The sequence below is a fragment of the Chrysochloris asiatica genome, unplaced genomic scaffold (assembly GCF_000296735.1).
Source record: "Chrysochloris asiatica unplaced genomic scaffold, ChrAsi1.0 scaffold00193, whole genome shotgun sequence".
NCBI lineage: Eukaryota > Metazoa > Chordata > Mammalia > Afrosoricida > Chrysochloridae > Chrysochloris > Chrysochloris asiatica.
Window position 1 is genome coordinate 4,122,415 of NW_006408711.1, and position 23,044 is coordinate 4,145,458.

Consider the following 23,044-nt stretch of genomic DNA (forward strand, 5'->3'; position numbering starts at 1 on the left):
TCTAAGTATTCCTTTATATGCGGTTCAGAGTTCTGGGACCAGCCCCTGAACATGCTTGGTCAGGTATTCTGTGTTGTTGTTGGCGAAGCTCTCTGCTATACGTCCACCCGATCCACCATCTTGTTTGTTCTTGAAGAGCTGCCTCTTAAAAGAAAAGTTGACCATAATGACATGAACGGAGCAAAGCTTTTGGGACCTTCGTTTACTGATAGGGCACAACTCAAAATGAGAAGAAACAGCTGCAAATATCCACCGATAAGCAGAATGTGGAAAGTACAAAGTATGGAATTTATCAAAAATGAAGCTGTTGTTAAGTGTCATCAAGTTGGTTCCAATTCTTTGTGACCATGTCTAGGGTTTCCAAGGTTTGAACAACCGACCTGGTGGTTTAAATTGACCTTGCAGCCCAGTGCATTATTCTGCATTTGTGAGCTGAAACCATTCTGAATCTGATAATCAAATAAACTGGAAAATAGTACCGACTTGATGGCACCTAACAACAACAAGGAAACGTGATATAATATTTTTAGAATGAGTTTCTCCTCTGGAGTTCATAATAACTGTGTTCCTTATAAAGTATCAAACAGTTTTCATATAGGCAATATCTAAGGCTGAGTAGTAGTTCTGCCATGTTGGATTCTCAGTCGTCTCACCAGTAGAAAATGATTTGACTTAATATATGAGTCACTTGTTTAGTTTCTTATAGCAACCTCCGTGATTCACAGGTACTATTTTCCAGATTACTTGATTGCAGTCTAGACTGAAGCTACACACTATATACATTGTTTTTCAGTCAAGGGATGTTTCCAAAGCACTTGGGTAGTCTTTCCAAAATATTCATATTACTACCCCTCTTCTTTATATGGAGTCCTGGTATGGTGCTTTAGGATAAGCATTAGACTGCTAACTGCAAAGTCAGTGGTTCAAACCCAGCAGCTGCTCTTTGGAAACCCTATACAGGGTTGCTATGAATCAGAACAGACTCGATGGCACTTAACAACAACTTCTTTATATAGGTCCTTTGTGGGGTCTGATGATGCATATTTTGAAAATCCTTACCAGGTGACTCAGATGTACATCTTTCTTCAGTATTAACCATTGGAATGATATAAAGAGCTCTAGATTGAATTCAAGGATCATATTTCTATCTTTTAAAAGCAGGATATTGAATAGATTTATTAAGTCTCATCATGCTTTTCAGGTATCTGTTTATTGGCTGGAATAGACCATGAACACCTCTCTGTACTCAAGCAAACATGGCCTTTGTTACAAAGCAGTGAAAATTACTCAGAGAATGATTCTGAAGACTGTGGTTAGCAAATTTATTTGGGTTTCAAGACTTCTTTCTATTGCTTGGAGCCTGACATATCATAAAAACACATTTAGACCTTATGGTTTATGGCCTAGTAAGCTTTCAGTGTTCTTTAATTTAGATAACTTGTGTTTTTTGGTATGATGAAAAGCCAGTTGCTATGGAGTCAATTTAGACTCATGGCAACCCTCTGTGTCAGAATAGAACTGTACTCCATACGATTTTCAATGACTGATTTCTTTGGAAGTAGAACACTAGACCTCTCTTCTGAGGTATCTTTGTATAGACTTGAAACTTCCAATCTTTCAGTTAGTACCCACATATGTCATAATAGGATCTAAGTTAGTACGATAATTAGAAATACTGTCCAAATAGCAACTGTTGTTGCTGTTATGTGCCATTGTGTCAGTTCCGACTCATATCGATCCTATAACTAGAAACCCCTAAAATTAGCTGGCTTAATTCTAATAAAGTTCCTGTCTCTAGACAAACTTTGGAGTTAGATGAAAATATAGCAGTTCAGTATTTTGGGAAAGCTGAAATCTAAATGGAAGGTACAAAGTGCTTCCTGTCTGGGATAATATGTGTCTGACAGATGCTGGCATCCCTAGATGCTCAGCAGCTACTGAAAGCTGAAGAGCAATATGGGAAGTGATGCCTGTGTGGAAACATGTCAGCCCCTGTGCCTTGCCAAAGCCATCTCCTCCCTCTGGAGCTAAGTCGGATTTAACATTGGCTTTTATGTAACAGACATTACTTAAGGCATCAAGAATTTCCTGTGGAATATCTGTGGAAACAAGAGGACAACTGCCAGAAGAAGAAAAAGAAAAGAAAAGATGGAGCTACCCACTACAAAAAGAAGAGATTTAATTTAATCCTTGAGCTGAATACCAAGAAGTTCTTTCAATAATTTCCTATCCATACCTGTTTTCCCATTTCTATCAATAAAAAAAAGAAATGCAAATGATTTTGTTGCTGTTGTTTTTAAGCATCAAAATGGGAGAAAGTGTAAACAATAAAAAAGTTAAATACATACTTTCAGTAGAGGTGAACTTCCACACGGTGTTGGTGTGAGCATCGCCAATGTATACTGTCCCATCTTCAGATGCAACAATGTCATGAGGCATATCAAAGTGCTGCCAAAATAGTAAGCCAAACATTAGGGTGGTAAGCTACCCTTGAATCCTTCATAAAACAGTAGAAAAACAAAGAACACAACAAAGTAACAGGCACATCACTGAAATCTAAAGCACAATAATTCCCATCACAGCAATTCTAGGCCTAAGGGTTTATTCAGTCACATCACAAAATCTGTGTCAGGTATAATTCTAGGAACTGAAAAGTGCTAAATGGCCCTAACCACTAATTTTTAATATAGTAACAAGCAAACATTTACAAGTAAGTTATTAATCAGTTTTGTTTATTTAATACTATGTTATTTACCTACTTATATTTCTTTTGCCTTCATGTTTATTCTATTTTTAATGCATATCAAATTTGCCCATTTTGCTCTATATAAGTCAAATGAACCTGAAATTAATTTATAAAACTATTCTCCATCAAGCAATCCTATCCTTAAAAATTTATCTGTAAGTTACTAAGAAAAATAATTCAGATGCAGGGCATTTGAGTTATTTTTCAGTAGACGTTGTTGTTGTTAAGCTCTGTGAAGTCAGTTCTGACTCAAAACAACCCACAGGGTTCTCCAACAGCTGGGTTTGCAGTCCAGTGCTTATCCTATTGTACCCATGTGGTTTTTATACACTTAAGTCCAATGTTTACAGTATTTTCAGTCAGCAAATAACATAAATTGAGTGTTGCCCTTAAGTACTTACTGAGATTTGTACCTACTTCAGATACTCAGTGTTTTAATATGTCCTTCCTCATGACATGTCTCTATTCCAAGTCATTGTCTTCTCAAACATGAGGACACAGGAGGCAAGAGAGAGCATTTTATGTGACTTTCTCAAGGTCACCCAGTCAGTTCCTGGAAGAACAGACTAAAACATGTTTCTGACATTTCCAACTGTTTACTAAAGCCTGCAAAGAAGCCATGTGTCCTTCAGTTGGCAGGATATAGATAATTTGTTTTTCCTTTGAGACTAGCAGGGCTGCCTGAATGCATAGTTCTCAAAAACATGACTAGTGAGTATGGGCTTCTCAGCTAACATCTGCAAACCTCTGTTTGCTGAGTACAAAGGGCACCAATCAGACAAATGACCCTTTTAAACTCACTTTAGGAGGGGCACAAGAACACATGCTTTGGAAATACTACTAGTGCTTTCAAAAACAGTAAGTTTGTCAAGTTTAAAAGAAAAATGACAGAGATCCTAAGGAGGCTCATTTCTTCATAGCATCCAATGAGCTGTGACAAATGTGCAAGAGAAAGACAGAGAGCCAGAAATCAAAATGTTGCCTTGTTGAAATCTCACAAGCCTGTTGTTAAATGTTCATGTTTATTTTAGGTTCAGCTAATGGGTGGCAACACTCTGGTAGCGTAGTGGTTACGAATCGGGCTGCGGACCTTAAGGTCAGTGGTTCGAAACTACCAGCCGCTCTGCGGGAGAAAGATGAGGCTTTCTACTCCCGTAAGGATTTACACCCTAGGAAACCCTGTACAGGGTCGCTATGGGTCGGAACCGACTCGACGGCACTTAACAACAACAACAACAACGGATCTATGCAAAAACATGATCTAAGAAACTGCTTTGCAAAACATATGGTTATAAGATGTTTCATATTTCCTGATAGGAAAAATACTATAATAATGGGGGGGATAGAGGAGAAGAGGGGATGTGTAGACAAGCCAAGGATTTGACTTTAAATAAATCACAACAATATGTAATAAATTCATGGTTAAAATAAATCTGCATCAGTGGTTCTCAATCTGATCCACAGTACCAAAGGCTCTTTGAAAACATGTTGGGGCCATCGTAAGGATTCTCAGGAAGGCTTAGTGGGTGAGACTTCTAGACCTCCAATTCTGCTGTAGTCAGAAACACTTAGCTGTAATGTTTTAATGAAGTATTCCACTGTTCTGAATCATTTGAAATACAAACAAATTATGTGGTTGTTTTAGAATTTCAGAGTTGAAGAGACTTACATATACTGACCCAAGTCATGGTATTTTCAATAACCTCATATGCATGTGAAAGCCGGACAGTGAATAAGGAAGACCATAGAAGAATTAATGCATTTGAGTTATGGTGTTGGAGGAGAATATTGAAAGTACTATGGACTGCCAAAAGAACCAACAGATCTGTGTTGGAGGAACTACAGCCAGAGTGCTCCTTGAAGGCCAGAATGGCCAGACTTCGTCTCTCATACTTTGGACACATTGTCAGCAAGGACCATTCGCTGGAGAAGGATATCATGTTTGGTAAGGTGGAGGGTCAGAGAAAAAGAAGAAGACCCCGAGTGAGATGGACTGGAAAAATGGCAGCATCAAGGGGCTCAAGCGTGGCAACAATTGTGAGGTTGGCCCAGAACCGGGCATTGTTTGTTCTGTGTGCATAGGGTCACTATGAGTTGGTACCAACTTGATTGCACCTAATAATAACAACAACAATTTAGTCTCTGCAAATTATTCTCCTGAGGTACCTCTAACCAAATGAAAGTGACAACAGATTAGAATGATAGCATCGTCCTGTGGCATCCAATGATATAGCACAGGAGGCTTTATCTTAATATCTTGTATTTTATTTTAAATATTCATGAGAAACTTTTTATCTTTTCCATATTATATCTGGTTTGCTTTATTACAAAAATAATGCTTAAGCTTGCTTAAATACTAAGTATAATGGTTCTTGCTAAAAAGGACATCAGCCATCTCTTCCACAGCACTCTATTCAGCTAGGTTCAATTATTCATTGTGGTGGCCATACAGAACTCAGACACTATATTCACAGTTATAGGACTAATTAGGGAAGTTAATCAGTTACGAAACAGGAGCAGAAAATTCTCAGGATACAGGTGTTTGGTAAGGACAGCATCTTCTCTGCTGTGTCTTTAGGCAGGTCCCTCCCTAGCCCTTAGGCTTAGCCTAGGTATCATTCAGGCAATGTTACAAGCACTTTTAGGGCTGCTGATAATTGCCCAAAGGGCTCTCTTCTCCACAGTAAGTCTCAGACCAAAGGCACTTAGTTCTAGTTCTGTGGATCACCAAAAAACTATTAAGTGCCGGGAGGCACCCCACTCTGCAAACAAGCTTCCTGCCCAAAGGCACTCAGCTTTACTTGCTCCACAGGTGAGGAAGTCTACTGCTCTGTCTTGTTCTTGATATTTCAGCTACTGATCCTCTATCACTCCTTTACTACCCTTCAGTGTCATAGCTTTCTGTCCCTCCATTAAGGAGGTTCAATGCACAGGGATCTTGAAGTACAAAGGACATGCTTCACTCCTTACTCTTCCTCCTTGACGACAGTGAGATCCCCTTCTGCTTCTGAGATAGCTCAATTTGTAATCATCAAGATGTTAAAACTGACCAATCACATTTAGCCCTGTCAACAATCACTCACAACAAATCATATAATCCATCAACATCTACCCCTGTATTCTCATACCCAGATCCATCAGGAAAAGGTCATTTGGTGTGCGTTTAAAATGGCTAGAAGAGCCATTAAATAATTCACTGCACTGCAGTTCTTCTAGGAAATTATACCATGTTTATGTTGTGACTTCATATACCTCCTAGCATACTAATGAATATTCAAGGAATTAAAAGACTCTGGTATAATCCAACGTCATTTATCAAATGAGACTATAAGCACCCAAAGTATAGACTGCTAAGTAGTGAGCTCATTTTGGAATTAGATAGACATGAGTCTGAGATCTATATGAGCTACTTACTCTGTAGCTTTGGACAAATCAGTTAACCTACATAAACTTTTCATATCAAGTATTGCACTTTTAATTTCCATTTTGAAAGTTAGTGAAATGAAATTAATCTGGGTGTGCTATTCTTTCTCTGTGTATGTGCTTTTGTTTGTTGGGGATGGGGATCATTGCCTTGCTTTTCTACATGAGCTTCCTTGAAGAAGAAAGATTTTTAAAATGTCACTATGAAGTACCATTAGACTTTACTTTGATGATGGGGATGGGTGGAGGGTGACTATGTATTTTTTGTGCACAGTTTTTTGACACTATTTAATAAGAACCATCTTCGTTGTTGTCCTTACTATCCTCAGCTTCCCTGAACATACATAAAGTTGAAGACTGTAAATTCAGACATATATATTTCTAAAATAAAATTAACAGTAGAAAAGAGAACTGAAAGATACAAGTAAATATGTAGTATACAGGCACAAAACAGCACACATTATGTAAATCTTTACTATGGACTTGAAACACAAGTCTCAGATTAGAAGTTAATACTTATTTTCTACACCCAAATGTAAACTTTATGATGAAATATAATTAAATGGAAATTCTGTGAGATTTATACACTGATTTTTGGTTTACTTAGTCAACACAGCATAAATTTCTATGTTGGTGTAATGTCAAGTCTTCTTTGCTTAAAGGTAAAGTAAATTTTGTTTTTGAGTTAGTTAGGTTTTTTATTTTTATTTTTCCAAGTTTGCTGTATTAACCCATATAGTGTGACATTGCTAAAGGTCTAAGGAATACTGATATTTAGGTACACTGCTTTCTTTAGTTTTAATTCAGAGCTGTTCACATGTCAGATTTATTTAGATCTGAGTGTCTTGCTTAGTAATTTGCTGTTATTTTTATATTAATATTTTAATTAAAAGTTAATATATTGTGGTGGTGGTGGTTATATGCCGTGGAGTCGGTTTCGACTCATAGCGACCCTGTACAAGGTTTCCAAGGCTGTAAATCTTTACGAGAGCAGAAAGCCTCATAGGGGGCAATAAAGGCATGAAGTGATTAGCTTACAAGTTTTCAAGAGGGAGTTTAGTTTCAGAGTGTGCGGGGGAAGGTAGAAGAGTTTTCATCTTGTCTAGATGGGTCTGGTGAAAGGAGATGGGGATAAGATTCTTAGGATTTAACAGTGATTAATTGTTATCATGACTAATTGTGATTGTCAACTACTATAAAGGTAGAAGTTGTGTAACATAAAGGGAGGAGTAGTTCACCTTTTTTTTTCTTTTAAGTTTTTATTGTGAATTGAGTGGTACTTTACATGGGAGAACATGTGTTTTACTCCATTGTTTCATTGCAATTATTTCAATCTCCTCTGTGTATCATCATTGAACAGTATTTGCTTCTATGCCTTTTGGGTGTTTTTGGGGGGAGGATGGGGTGGGTGGGTGGGTATGTACACAAGAACACTCAGGAATATATGATTTAAACAAGCATAGGGCACATTCTGCAAGCCTGCCTCCTGGCCGCCAGCAGTCAGTCTTCCTCTTTCCATGAGTCTAGAATCCTCAGCTGCTCCCTCTCTCCATGTCCTCATCTCTGCCTCCATCCCTGGTGTTGCTGCTTCTCTGGATACGGTCCCACATTCCACTTATGCTCTTATCCCTTGATGGTCCTAGGGTCCTCTGTTTCTGTACTGTAAGATTAACTACTCTCATTTTGTTACAAAACTTCTACCTTTACAGTTGTGACAGTCGTAGTTAGTTATGATAACAATTATTCACAACTGATTCATAAAATTCTTATCCCCATCTCTTTCCACCAGTCCCAACCAGACAAGATGAAAACTATTCAGTGGGGTCTCTACCTTCCCCTGAACACTCTTAAAACTAAACTCTCTCTTGAAAACTTCTATGCTAGTCACTTTGTGCTTTTATCACCCCTTCATTTTAGGTAGTCAATGTCTAAGTTACCTGTCCCTATCTACTCTGTATAGAGAAGGGATAGGATTGATATTTGATGTGAAGACTCCTTCATTCTCAGTTGGTATTTTGAGCTACTACATCCATAAGTACAAGTCAAGTTCATCAAATTGTAGCAATTAACACTTGTTTCCTTTATCTAAAAATTTTTTATTTTATCTTCCTCTAGTCGAGTTCTAAATATCAAGCCATCGAAGCTAAGTGATATGGGTACTATCTGCAAGTTTGGTCATTCTTGTGGGAATCGCCTCACTTCATATCAGCTGGATGCTTCACTCTCAGTTCTAGCACCCCGTGGCTATGTCCTTGTCCATAGGCTCAGAAGTTCCCAGGTCTCACCACACTTCGGACCAATCAGCCCTTCCTTTACTAGGACTCTTATCATCTCCAGGTCAACGGGGGACTATTGAATGTGGCTGAACTCAGCCCATTTCTTCATTGCTGCCTTTCCCTCTCTTTCACTCACCGCAGAACAACATGGTCACCAGCAAGGTTACATGCCTGCTCATGTGTTCCCTTTGAGTTTCAGTGTTGAAGGGGGGTTTCTCCTGAAGGGACTTGATTGCTTGCCTTGATGGCTCCCTGGCAAACAACGTGCTTGTTCTTGTAGTAGCCAATCAGATTGTCATTTTTGTTTTGGCTTTTTCTGCTCATCTTTCTATTAAGAAGTATCTTCTGTTGCTCTAGCTGTTCTAGTCTGGTCTGTTTGTGCCTTTAGTGGGAAAATTTCATCTCAGAAGGTTCTGGATGGGACTCAGGATTCCACCTAAGGTCCTATACACTGCAAAGGCTGTGCAAGAAGCCTATTTCACTGGGCAAGTTCTAGAACCCATTTTAGTTTATTCCAATCAGTTATAGGCTGAAGACAGGCTTACAAGCTTTCTGTAATCATGCTTCCCAACATTCCTTTCTATCCCACTCAGTTGTCTATGTTATAATAGTAGGCAAGGGAAATTAATATTTATAAGACAGCTTTATTTCCCCTCTTCAGACTATGACTCAATTCCTGTATTACAGAGCCGTGTTGTTCCAAGGTTAAGCACACATCACTATTTACCTCAGTACCATTTTGCCCATACAAACCTGCCTCAGTGTTCCCCAATCTACCTTGTTCTTCCACCCTCCCACCCCTTCTTGTGTACTACCGTCCCCAACACCCGAACTATATATAGGGAGAAATTAATCTTATAGTTCAGGAACAGAGGACCTTAGGGCCATTTAAGGAGAAGAGCACAAGCAGAATGTGGGACCCTATCCAGAGAAGCAGCAACACTGAGTTGTAGGTAGAGACGAGGACTCTAGACTCATGGAAAGAGAAAGGCCGTGTGCTAGCAACCAGGAGGCAGGCTTGCAGAATGTGCCCTTAGGTTTGTTGTTTAAATGATTATATATTTCTGAATGTTTTTGTGTACACAGAAAACAAACACCAGAGGAAATAGAAGCAAATACTGCTGAATAATGATGCATGGAGGGAATTGTAATCATTGCAATGAAACTAAATATGATGAGTGTAAAACTGATGTTCTCCCATGTAAACTATCAATTCACAATAAAAACTTAAAAAAAAGTTAATATACTGGTTTATATAGTTTATATCATTAAAGGAACCAACTCAACTGAGAAAAAGTGAAAACCTTAAAGGTAAGTATCTTACTTTATTTATCAATAGATATGGGGAAATTGGAACAATGATGATCATATAATTAATATGGAACTCAAACACTATGGAAATAAAATATATCTTTTCAATATGGGCTTTCTTTCTTAAGGGCTAGTATGATTTTATATTTGATTTCACATTTTCCGGTGAGAACATTCTATGAATGTTGTTGTTAAATACTGTGGAGTCGGTTCCTACTCATAGTGACCCTGCACATGGTTTCTGAGGCTGTAATTCTTCACGGGAGCAGAATGCCTCATCTTTCTCCCACAGAACTGCTGGTAGTTTCGAACTGCCTACCTTGAGGTTAGCAGCCCGATTTGTAACCACTACGTTACCAGAGCTCTTTTATATAAGGTTAGAAAGCCCCAAAAATAAATTCGTACTAAAAACTGTAGTTCAGATTCAGTTTGAGTCAATTCACATTCTGTAACTTTTGTAGTTAACTAAAAAGCTCTGTCTAGGGAAAGTGTGTATCTTGTTCTGTTTGCTATTATTATAGCTGTACCTAGCATAAGGGAATCCTGGTGTGGTGCTCTAGGGTAAGCACTTGACTGTTAACCAAAAATTGGTGGTTCAAACCCACCAGTCACTCCTTGGAAACCCTATACAGGGACACAAAGTTGTTGTTGTTGTTATGTGCCGTGGAGTTGGTTCCGACTCATAGAGACCCTGTACAGGGTTTCCCAGGCTGTAAATCTTTACGGGTGCAGAAAGCCTCATCTTTCTCCTGAGGAGCAGCTGGTAGTTTCAAACTGCTGACCCTGAGGTTAGCAGCCCAATTCGTAAGTACTACGCTACCAGAGCTCTACCTCTGAGATATAATTTGATGATAAACCTCAGACTATTTGTCAGTATTTTTAACAAACTAATTTCTAGAAGATTAAGGCATTTTAAAAGCTTGCTTTTAGTCTAGCAAACATGCTATCTTAAAGATTCATCTAAACCAAGAGATACTTTGTCCAGTGGCTTGTGATAGTTGCATTCTGATTCAAGTAAAGCCAATAAATCTTTATTTATTTTGAAATACAAACTCTATATACAGCATTTTAGCAAGTAGAATTTGAAAACCAATGTACCACAAGCATGTTGATGCAATGTATGTGACTATTCTGATGACTGTGTCAATCATATGACAAAGAATGTAAACTGAGAAGACAGAAGAGTCACATTGATCCTTAGTCACTGTATTTGTAAAAAACATTGTTAGAAGAAACTATGTTAAACCATTTGAAGTCCTGTGTGACACTGTAGGATAAGTACTGGACTGCTGCTAACTGCAAGATTGGTGGTTCAAACCCACCATACATAGGGTTCACTATGAATCAGAATTGACTTGATGGTTATTTGAAAACAACAAACCATTTGTTAAGTCAAAACTAGTCTTTAGTCTTTTACATAAATCAAGTGTTTGCTGCTGCTGCTGCTGTTATGTGCTGTCGAGTTAGTTCCCATTGATAGCATCCTTGTATAGGGTTTCTGAGGCTGCAAATCTTTATGTATGGAGTATAAAATCTCATCTTTTCCCCACCGAGCAGCTGGTGGATTCCAACTGCTGATCTTATGGTTAGCAGCACATCATAAAATACACTAAGTTATCAGGGCTCCTTAAAACAAGTGTTTAGGACTTGCATAAATTCCATGAAATGCTATTTTCAAGTTTTGCTGCTCAGTATCATCATAGCAATAAAAAAAAACCAAACAAGTTATCTGTTGTATCTGAGAAAACTATATAAATACTATCTAAACTAATGTGCTGTCTATCCTATTTGAATAAAACCAGGAAAAGACATATTTTTAAAAGGTATTTTTAACTCCACTTAATTTATACCTGTAATAGTATGCAATTTCTACTAAGAACCTTAGAATTGTACACAGTGTTAATTTGCATCTGGGGATACGGCTTTAGAAACAAACAAAGGCATTTATTCTAGAGAAAAACATAATAGGACACTCCCATCCGTCTGGCAAAGAAAGTTATCATAGATTCTTACATTTTTTAACTGAATGTTAATATTAATTCATATTTCTGTAATATTCTCATACAAATTGAAACCTAGGCAATGCTTATAATACCTTGCGTACTGGCTTGAAGGTGTCTATAATTTCCCCACTGGAGAAGTTCATCACAAATTCTTGTACAGGCTCTTGGTCCCCCAAATTAGGTTTCCCATTCACCGCAAAGAGTAAACCTGTAATAACATATCCAATTAAGCTTCCTTTAAAATATAGACAAGACTGGCTTTCAAATGTATGTATGATCAAACATATGTGCAATCACTAGCTGTAGTGTCAACTTTAACAGCAAAGATAGAGAATAAAATACTTCACAAATGTCTCCTTCTAAGTGACTACATCAGGGGCAAAGATTTTAGAAGACTGAACTCCTTGTAATAGGAAATCCAGGAACTGGCCTGTCACTTTGGAATTCAGTAAAATTCAGGAATATACAGACAGATATGTTGTGGTTGCTGTAGTGTTGTCCACTTGGTTCCAATTCATAGCGAACCTGTATAGGGTTTTTGAGGCTGTAAATCTTTGCTATAGCAGAAAAGCCTCATTTTTTCCTCCCACAGAGCAGCTGGTAAGCTCAAACCCCCAATCCAGTGGTTCCTAGACCAGTGCTTATGCTACAGAGTAACCGTGCTCACATAGATAGAAATAGATTGTTGTTGTTGTTAGGTGCTGTTCAGTCAATTGTGACTCATAGTGACTTTACACACTACAGAAGGAAACACTGCCTGAATCTGTGCCAACCTCACAATTATTACTCGGCTTGAGCCCACTGCTGCTGCCACTGTGCCAACCCATCTCACTGGGGGTGGAGGGAGAGAGTCTCCTTTTGTTTTGTTGACCCTCCACTCTACCAAGCATGATATCCTTCCATAGGGATGGGTCTCTCCTGAAGAGATGTCCGAAGTATGAGAGACAAAGTCTGGCCATCTTGACTTCTAAGGAGCATTCTGCCAACACAGATTTATATGTTCTTCTGGCAGTCGATGGTACTTTTAATATTCTTCTTCAATACCATACTTTAAATACATCAATTCTTCTGTGGCCTTTCTTATTCACTGTCCAACTTTCACATGGATATGACGCTATTGAAAATATCATGGGTTGGGTCAGGCACACCTTAGTCCTCAAACTGACATCTTTGCTCTTCAAAACTTTAAAGACGTCTTGTGCAACAAATTTGCCTAATGCAATACGTCATTTGATTTCTTGACTGCTGCTTCCATGAGTGCTGATAGTGAATCCAAACAAAATGAATTCGTTGACAACTTTAGTATTTTCTCTATTTATCATGAGGTTATTTATTGGTTCAGTGGTGAGGGTTTTTGTTTTTTTAAATTGAGGTGCAACCCATATCCAGTGCTGTGGTATTTGATCTTCATCAGTAAGTATTTTAAATCCTTGTCATTTTCAACAAAGAAGGTTATACTGCATGCATATCACAGGTTGTCTATCAGTCTTCCTCCAATCCTGATGCCATGTTCTTCACTTAATCTATCTTATCAAATTATTGTCCAGCATATAAATTAAATAAGTATGGTGAGAAAATACAACACTGGCACACACTTTTCTGATTTTAAACAATTTAGTGTCCTTTTGTTCTGTTTGAATGGCTGCCTCTTTGTCTATGTACAGGTTCTTCATAAGCACAAATTAATGTTCTGAAATACTCATTCTCCAGGATGTTGTCCATAACTTGTGATGCTCCACACAGTCAAAAGCATTTGTGTAGTTAATAAAGCACAAGTAAACATCTTTCTGGTAGTCTCTGCCTTCAGACAAGATCCATCTGTCATCAGAAATGATATTTCTCAATCTATGTTCTCTTCAGAGTCTGGCTTGAACTTCTGACAGTTCCTGTCAATGTACTGAGATAGCCATTTTTGAATTTTGTATCTTTTGCAAAATTTTACTTGTATGTGGTATCAATTATTGTCTGATGAATTCGGCAGTCCACGGGTTACCTATCTGGAATGGCTACAACATGGATTGCTTCTAAACAGTTTGCCAGGTAGCTGTCTTCTAAATTTCTTAGTACAGATGAGTGAGTTCTCCAGTGCTGTATCAGTTTGTTAAAAGTTATCCATTTGTATTCCAACAATTCCCAGAGCCTTTTTACCAATGCCTTCAATGCAGCTTGAACTTCTTACTTCAATACCATTGGCTCTTGATTATATGCTACCTCTTAAAATGGTTGACAATCAACCATGTCTTTTTGGTACAGTGACTCTGTATATTCCTTCCATCTTCTTTTGATACATTTTGCATTATTCAATAGTTTGTCCACAGAATCCTTCAATATTTCAAGCTGAAGCTTGACTTTTTCCTTCAGATCCCTCATCTTGAAAAGTGCTGAGTGTGTTCTTCCCTTTTGGTTTTCTAACTCCAGGTCTTTGCACATTTCCTTATAATATTTGACTCTGTCTTCTCAAGCTGCCCTTTGAAATTTTCTGTTCAGCATTTATGTCTCCTCATTTCTTCAGTTTGCTTCAGCATCTCTATGAGTCTCTTCCAACATCTATTTGGTCTTTTCCTTCTTTCTTGTTTTCTTAATGACCTTTTGCTTTCTTCCTGTATAATGCTTTCGATGTCATTCCACAACTCTGCTGGTGTTTGGTCATTAGTGTTTAATGCATCAAATTTTTCTTAAGATGTTATCTAAATTCTGATGGGATATGTTCAAGGTCATATTTTGGCTCTTTTGGACTTGTTTTCATTTTTCTCAGCTTCAGCCTGAACTTGAATTTGAGCAATTAATGTCTGTTCCACAGTAGGCCCTTGGCCTTATTTTGGCTGATAATATGGAGCTTTTCTATTGTCTCTTTTCACAGATGTAGTCAAATTGCTTTTTGCATATTCCATCTATAAGGTCCATGTGTATAGTCATCTTATATGTTGTTTAAAAAAGGTACTTGCAATGAAGAAGTAATTGGCGTCTTCTGCCTATAACTGATTGGAATATGTAAAATGGGGCTACAACGTGACCAGTGAAGGAGGCTTCCTGCAGAGCCTCTGCATTACATAAGGCCATAGGTGGAATCCTGAACAGCATCCAGAATCTTCAGAGGTGGGAAATTTCCACTTGAAAAGACAGGCAGACCAGCCTGGGGTGGCTAGAAGAACAGAAGATACTTCTTGAAGAAAGATCAACAGGAAAAATACAAAACAATATAGGTAAACCTACTGATTACTACAAGAACAAGAAAGTTGCTCACCCAGGAGACATCAAGGCATGTGGTTGGGTTCCCTCAGAGAAAACTCCCTTCCAAGACTAAGACTCAGTGGGAATACATGCTCTTATTGGTGACTACGCTTGACACTGATAAGGGGAAGTGAGGGAAAAACAGCAGTGAAACTGTGAGCTAAGCCCTAAAACATTCAATAGACTCCTGTGAACCCGGGTGGAGACCAGGTTGGCCAGCAGTGTGGCAAGACCTGGGGACTCTTGGGCCCAGAGTCAATAACATAGCCACAGAGAACTAGAGTGGAGAGTGAAGCATCCAGCTGATAAGAAGAGAGGACATTATGCACAAGAACACCCACACTTGCAGATAATACCTACTTGACCTTGCTTCAATGACTGGATGATCAGAGCTCAACTAGAAGAAGAAAGAAGAGGAAAAAAAAGAGTAATCTGATACAATTTGATGAACTTGACCTATGTCTATGGATGTAGTAGCTCAAAAGAGGGAACACATTTTTACAGTGAGGATCATTCCCATCCCCTCCGTACACAGAGTAGACAGGGATGGGCAACTTGGACATTGGCTACCCAAAGTGGGGGGTGGGGGGTTACAAAGGCAAGAAGTGACTGGCTTACAAGCTTTCAAGAGGGAACCTAGATCCAGAGGGTGAGGAAGAAGGTAGACTCTCCACTGAGTACAAACTAATCTGTCTAGGCAGGGCTGATGAAAGGAAATGCAGATAGGTCTCTTGTGATACAATAGTGAGTAATTGTTATCAGGACTGCTTTTGTGTGTTGGAAATGTAAAGGTAGACCCTTTGTAGCAAGGAGGGGAGTGACTGACTTTGCAGTCTAGGGGAGGAGGTCCCTGGGACCATCAAGAGAGAAGAGCAGAGTGCAGGATCCTACCCAGAGAAGCAGTGACACCAGAGATGGAGGCAAAGACAATGCTGTGGAGAGATGGTGCAGCTGGGGATTTTAGACCCAGAGAGGGAGAAGGGCTGTGTGCTGAAGACTAGAGGACAGGCTTGCAGGGTGTACCCTTTGGTTGGTTGATGAAGCATGAAGGGGACTGTAACCATGGCAATGAAACAATATACGATAGGATGAATGTAAAACTAATGTTCACCCATGTAAACTATCACATAATTCACAATAAAACATTAAAAAAAACAAAAGAAGCAATTGGTCTTTCAAAATTCTAACATGCGATCTCTAGCATTGTTTCTATCACCAAGACAGGATAATGTGCGGGATTGCAAGGTCAGTTTGAGCCACAAGGTTAGTGGTTCAAACCCACTGGCCACTTCTAGGAAACCCTATAGAAGGTCACTATGAGTCGAAACTGACTCAACGGCACTTAACAACCACAACAACAATATTATAGGAGTCCTATAATGGCACTGTAGTATAAGCACTGGACTGCTAAATGCAAGGTCAGCAGTTCAAATTCACCAGCTGTTCCTTAGAAAATCTACACAGGTTCACTATGAGTCAGAACTGATTCAATGACCCTTAACAACAACAACATTACAGAGAGAATTCTAAATTTAATATTTGCCCTTTGTTTTTATTCTGATTTTAACCAGATTCCTTCCAATCATCTTTCCTGATTTTTTGTCCTTCTAATATTTAATTTTTAACCTCCTTAATTAGCGTAGTGGTTACAAGTTGATCTGCTAACCTATAGGTCAGCAGTTTGAAACTACCAGCTGTTCCGTGAAAGAAAGATGAGGCTTTCTGCTCATGTAAAGACTTAAAGCCTTGGAAACCCTATACAGGGTTGCTATGAGTTGGAATTGAATCCACAGCACATAACCATCACCAATTAAAAAAATATTCAAGAAGGATCATGTGAAGATGAGAATAGGCTATAGTATGACAAAACATATACACACATATTAATATTAAATACCTGGTATGTATGAAATTGCAAATACATTTCTTCCAAATGAAGCATGCTTGATTTCTCTGACAAATTCTTTGGTGTCAGTTTTGAAACACTGGATGCGACCATTTTCCCTGTCTGCCACACATAACTGGTCCAAATGAGGTACAAGTGCCAAGCTGTGAGGAACATTGAACTGGCCTGGATTAGGATTGCTCCCTGAAGACTCTATAGAACAAAGAAAAACCTCATTAAAAATCACCCAAAGTCTGATTCTATAGTCTTGTAATTTCCGATTTTAATGAGCCATTCAATTTTTGGAAAAGAAGAAAACATATTGTATACTAGTTTTTAAATTCATTCCATGAGATCTCTTACCAATAGATTTTCTTTCTATTTGGACAAAGATTTTGGTAGAAGTATCCTTTTTCCTTATAAGGCTTGCATGCATATGAGTGTGAGTGTTGAGGGGCACAGAGAGACCCTGTTTTCCTCATGGCAAAGAACAATTTATGCCACAGAATGTGAAAGATGGTCAATCTCTCGTTCCTACTGATATTGGCTAAGCATTTCAATTAGAGATTAAGAGTCTATTTGGGTACCTTCTCCCCATTGTGTGATGAACTTTCCAGTCGGTGAAAACTGCACAATCCGATTGTTGCAGTAACCATCTGATACATAGATGGTTCCTGTTTCTGGATCCACAGCAACATCAGTAGGTTGACAGAAGTGATTCTGGTCACTACCGGGTTGCATGCTTCTCCCCAGGATTAACAGAGGACCTTCTTTACTGTTTGGATCTAGTTTGAATACCTTTGTCAAAATGGAATAAAGAATTTACCCAGTGAGCATGCTATTAATGACAAATATTCAATATAATAAAGATGACTTTTATGGTCAAAAGCTCTGAGAGACTTATTTAATAGAAGATACTTTTTCAAACTGGATGGGAACATAGAAATCATTCAATCTGATTCTTCTGTTTGATAAATGAGATCTATAGATATTGATTTTTCTAAGTCACTCAGTTAACAAGTGGTAAATCGTGACAAATACATGGCTGTTCTTGTTCTACTTACCCACTATGCTTCCTTTTGTCTTTTCTTAACTAGTAGTACAATGTTCTTCAGACAACCAATTCATGAGCAATAAATATTTGCTGACATGATGTTTGAAGATGCTTTAAGATTATGGGGAGAACATTATCATTCTTGCAATTATGTCTTCTGAGGTCTTTTACTAGTTATTTGTCTCCTACTCATAAAGAAGTTATTAAACTTAAGCTTATTAGGAGAAAGGGGAACACCTTAGGACTATTCTGTGATTAAAATATAACTTATTTGAAAAAGGACAAAATATGTGTCTTTTCACAAGTTTTAAAATTTTATTTTTTTACATACAAGCTTAATTTTACTAAAGAATTTCTTTCAATTTATAGAATAAGGTAGCTTAGAAGTGAAGTCATGAAACATAAGATGGAAGATAGAAATGAGTCCTAGGGATAAAAAAGGTAGACGTAGAAAGCCAATGAGGAATTGGAGAAAGCCTGTATCATTTCATAGATGAACTTGATGTCTGCATCCAAAGCCTCCTGCCAACCAAAGGGAGCAAGATGGCTTGATACTTTACACATTACCTTTTTCTAAGACTGAATTTTAAAAGAGAACTTTCAGATGTAACTTTTACATTTTCTGGTTATAGACTTACTGAGTCACAGAAAAAGACCCACTATAGAAAATTAGAGCATTTTGAAAGCATAACTCTGTTAGCTTCTATTTAAATAACTGCTAAATTGGTAGTTTACCTGATGAAGAGCTACGTCTGTAACCCAATAATTTCCATCTTTATCTATACTCAAGCCATGTGGTAAATAAAACCTGCAAAAGAAAAAAAAAATCTTAATTATGTATATTTCCCCAAAGTATACACAAGGGAATTCTTTTTCTAAATAATCCCAAAAGATAACATAGATTTATGAATTGATAAATGTGCACTTTTACTATGTGGTTATGTGCCATCGAGTCGGTTCCGACCCATAGCGACCCTGTATAGGGTTTCCGAGGGTGTAAATCTTTACGGGAGTAGAAAGCCTCATCTTTCTCCCGCGGAGCAGCTGGTAGTTTCGAACCGCTGACCTTAAGGTTCGCAGCCCGATTCATAACCACTATGCTACCAGAGCTCCTGCACTTTTACTATAGAAAAGACCAAAATGAATCATTAAGTTAAAATACTTATTATGATAAACTTTGTTGTTGACAAATGCGGCCAAGTCAATTCCGACTCATAGCAACCGTTTCTAGGGTTTCCGAAGAGCAGCTGGTGCGCTTCAGCCACCGACCTTGTGGTTCCAACAGACCTTGCAGTCTACCACATTAACCCACAGAGCCTCACCAGGGCTCCTTAAGTATTATTTGCTCATATTAAAAATCTAAAAATAAATGCTACATATGAATTACAAATATTTATTATAAATCAGAATAAATTAAACAGCAAAATGTTATCAACTAAACACAGGTTCTAGTGTTACAAATATCAACAATTTGGTGGTGGTGGTGGTGTGCTGTGGAGTTGGTTTCAACTCATAGTGACCCTGTATAAGGTTTCTGAGGCTATAAATCTTTATGGGAGCAGACAGCCTCATCTTTCTCCTGCGGAACAGCTGGTAGTTTCTAACTGCTGACCTTGAGGTTCGCAGCCCAATTCATAACCACTACACTACCAGAGCTCCTTATCAACAACTTAGTGTATAAAATCTAATATTTTGAGAAATAGAAATGGATTTATGGTGGCATTTTGAATAGTTCAAATACACTTCAAGATAATAAAACATTGACTATATTACTCAAAATCTTTTAGAGTTAAAAGATCAAAGACAGTGAAAGCCAAAGAAAAGAAACTTTCTGCAAATGGTCTGTGCTTACCTGTGCAAAGTGAAGTGTTAAGATTAGAGAAGGCAATCTATTTAGCAAATCAATCTGAATGATCAGAGTCATAGAATTGTAAGCTAATGGAGACAGGCTTAAGGAACCTGGACAGAGCTAATACTTTCATGTGGTTTTGATCTAATGATATCTCACACTCCGTAAGCTATTTTTGTGGGTTTCTAGCCTTACGGTTTTAGCACAGTAGATTTTGTCATGAGCTAAGACTAACACTATGATCCTGATTCATTAACTGAACAGTGCCTGATAACTGAATATAAGGGTTATGATTTGCTTTCAATCTAGACACCCACGGATGGCCAAGTTGATTTAGCAGCAGTGATTCTGCTGTCCTTATTTATTTCCTTTGGGAGTGAGGATTCTTCTGATTAATGGGTAAAGCACGAAAGAGAGGTTCAAACACACTGAGTAATGGAGCTGGCATTAGAATTTGGCCCCTGAATCACCACCCTGGAAACCTATCAAAAAAATTAAAACCTCATTACTGCTATTTCCATATACAACTAGATTCAACACAGATGGCTCCCGACCTTTCAAGGAAGCTGGCCTTCTTTGTGGCTAGCATAGGTTATAGTCTCTGAAGGTGCCAGGTTAAAATGTTTGAGAAAATTCTTTAAGCAGGTACCCCTTTCTTTCAGTGATCATGAATATCAGTCAATTTTTTGGCTGCCAAATGCTTTCTAAGGATAAGACCAAATAATGAGCAGCTTTCAAAGCCAAATTACATGTATATGCTAAGGAAAGCTAAAAATGGCATTTTTAAAGTCTTCATTCTGAGATGGGGAGCAACTTTTCTCTAAACCGTGATTAGTTGATGAGTTTGGCTATGCAACTCTTCTCATGAAGATTTAAAAAAAATCTTTAGCTCTAGTTGACCAGCAAATCATTTTATTAGCTGTGTGGATCAATGGTTCTTTCAATCTTAATTACATGCTGTAATCAACTGGGGAACTTTAAAACTAAATTTGAATTTTCTTTTGTTGCTTCTCAGGTGATTGTAATATTCAATTATGGCTTCGAACTACCCGCTTAGAAAATGGAGAATTGAGTTCCTTCATGGTGTGATCAGTTAATATAATCAGCTGTTAAGAAAATATGCCCAGTTCTGAAAAATCAGCCACTGAAAACCTTAAGGAGTACACTTCTACTTTGACATACATGGGAATCAACTCAATGGTAACTGGTTTATTTAGAAAATGCAAAGGTGGGATGACTGAATTTCCTGCTTTCTTGAGCTAGGTTTTTCTACCCACTGCTGTACAACTGTCTTTTCAAGACAGACCAGTGATATCTTTTATACTCAATATATGTATTAGAAGCATGAAAGTAATATAACTCACTGATTTTTGCCACTTGATTGGAGGACTGCAGCATTATTTGGATCTATGACAAGAATAGTATCTTCTTCAATTGGTCCAAGTCCTCTTTGCTGGTAAACAAACTTGCTGTCAAAAGAGCTAAACAAAATGCATTAGAATTGAAAAACATTGATCAGAAACTCCAATGAACTTGAGAAATAAGGATCACTCAGTTGAAATTCTAATTACAGAATCAAATAAGAGCTCAATTATATTTAACTTCATTCTTTGTCCTCCATGTTTCAGTATCTTGAACTATGTAATCCATTAGCCTGTAGAACTGTTTTTAGAGAAACCACTTTTTAAGTTCTTTTTTGTATAGACATTAATGGGGATTGATGGCAAAGATAAACTCTTCTAAGCTTAAGTAACACAGGTAAATATATTTAGCACAAGCAGACAAACTTCTATTTTCAAAAACAATGAATTGGATCAGCACATAGTTGAGCCATATATGTTTTGACCAGATGAAGTCAATGGGTAATCAATGGAAAGCTCTGGTAAATAGAATTTTGTTTATGAAACCAGGCAAGATGATAAATAAAAAACCCTCAATATTTTATAGTTCAATTGTATAAGCAAAAGAAAAACCCAAATAATATTAAATATTTATGGTCATGTATTTTTAATTTGAAGGGTGACAGACAGACTGCTCAAATCTGTCATATACATATTGATTAGATGATTGATATATTTATGGAACTTATGCAAAGCAAAGTCTCAGTAGGAATAGCATATCTTTAGAATTATATTCTCTTGTCACTAAAAATACACATCACAGAATTATTTGAGCTTCTTGACTGTTAGAGTCTTTTGGGTATTTTTTTCCTGAAAGATAATAATAAGTCCCTGAAGTAGTTCTTATTAATGATGCATTCAATTGAACACAAAATATTGATTTAGATTTGTCAACCTAAAACTTAAGTAATACTGTTTACATATGCTATTATGTGCAGTTAAACCACAGAGGAACATTAAGGAAAAAAATACATATATTTATAATGGAAGCAGCATCATTAACAAAATAGATTTTATAATTTTTCCATGGGAAAAGTTTCAAATTGGAATTCAAAATTTTATTAGCTAGATGTTGTTGTTGTTATGTGCCGTGGAGTTGGAACCGACCCATAGCGACCCTGTACAGGGTTTCCGAGGGTGTAAATCTTTACGGGAGTAGAAAGCCTCATCTTTCTCCCGCGGAGCGGCTGGTAGTTTCGAACTGCTGACCTTGCGGTTCACAGCCCGAGTCGTAACCACTACGCTACCAGAGCTCCTATTATAAAAATAGGCACCATAAAACAAGAAACAAAAAGCAAAACGCACTGCCACAGAGTCAATTCTGACACAGTGGAAAAACCCTGGATTGTAAATCTTTATAGGAGCAGAAAGTCTCATTTTCTGGTAGGTTTGAAATGCCGACTTTTCGATTAGTGGTCCAGTGCCAGGTGTTATTAAATCGGAGGAGAATGGTAAAGAGCAAGAATGAAGTCACCTTTCCTTGCTATTATGAAACATTAAAGTGTTTGTCCTATATCTGAAACTCTATTTTCAATACGATTTTTTTTTTTTTACTAAGAATACAATGTTTTCCTTTATAAAATAAAGGTATCATATTCAACCATGATTGACTTTTAAGTGTTTTTCCAACTTGACTATATTCAGTAACTTCAGATAGACAATAAGAACCCATATGCTGTAATGTCACAGTTGTGAATCATAAGATGTCTCCTCATCAATTATTCCTTTTAAGGTTTACGTTCTATGTTTCTCATTGTTCAGAAGTATTTCAATGCTCTGGAAAGGCAAAATGGCAATCTTAATAATGTGAAAATTCTTACTTCCCCTATCCACTAGAAGTCCAAAACCTACTGTTGTTAAGTGACA

General features: G+C 37.7%; 1 protein-coding gene across 2 annotated transcripts in view; it reads right to left on the reverse strand.

Annotated features, from left to right (window-relative positions):
* The window catches only part of PAM (peptidylglycine alpha-amidating monooxygenase), a 306,825-nt gene that overhangs the window by 22,234 nt on the left and 261,547 nt on the right, over nt 1-23,044 (reverse strand). For both annotated transcript variants that reach the window (XM_006872314.1, XM_006872315.1), the window contains exons 16-21: nt 21,143-21,259; nt 18,665-18,737; nt 17,463-17,673; nt 16,888-17,088; nt 11,852-11,967; nt 2,349-2,448 (exon numbers count right to left, since the gene is read on the reverse strand). In XM_006872314.1, the coding sequence (XP_006872376.1) occupies nt 2,349-2,448; nt 11,852-11,967; nt 16,888-17,088; nt 17,463-17,673; nt 18,665-18,737; nt 21,143-21,259 (818 nt within the window). The remainder of the gene's footprint in view (nt 1-2,348; nt 2,449-11,851; nt 11,968-16,887; nt 17,089-17,462; nt 17,674-18,664; nt 18,738-21,142; nt 21,260-23,044) is intronic.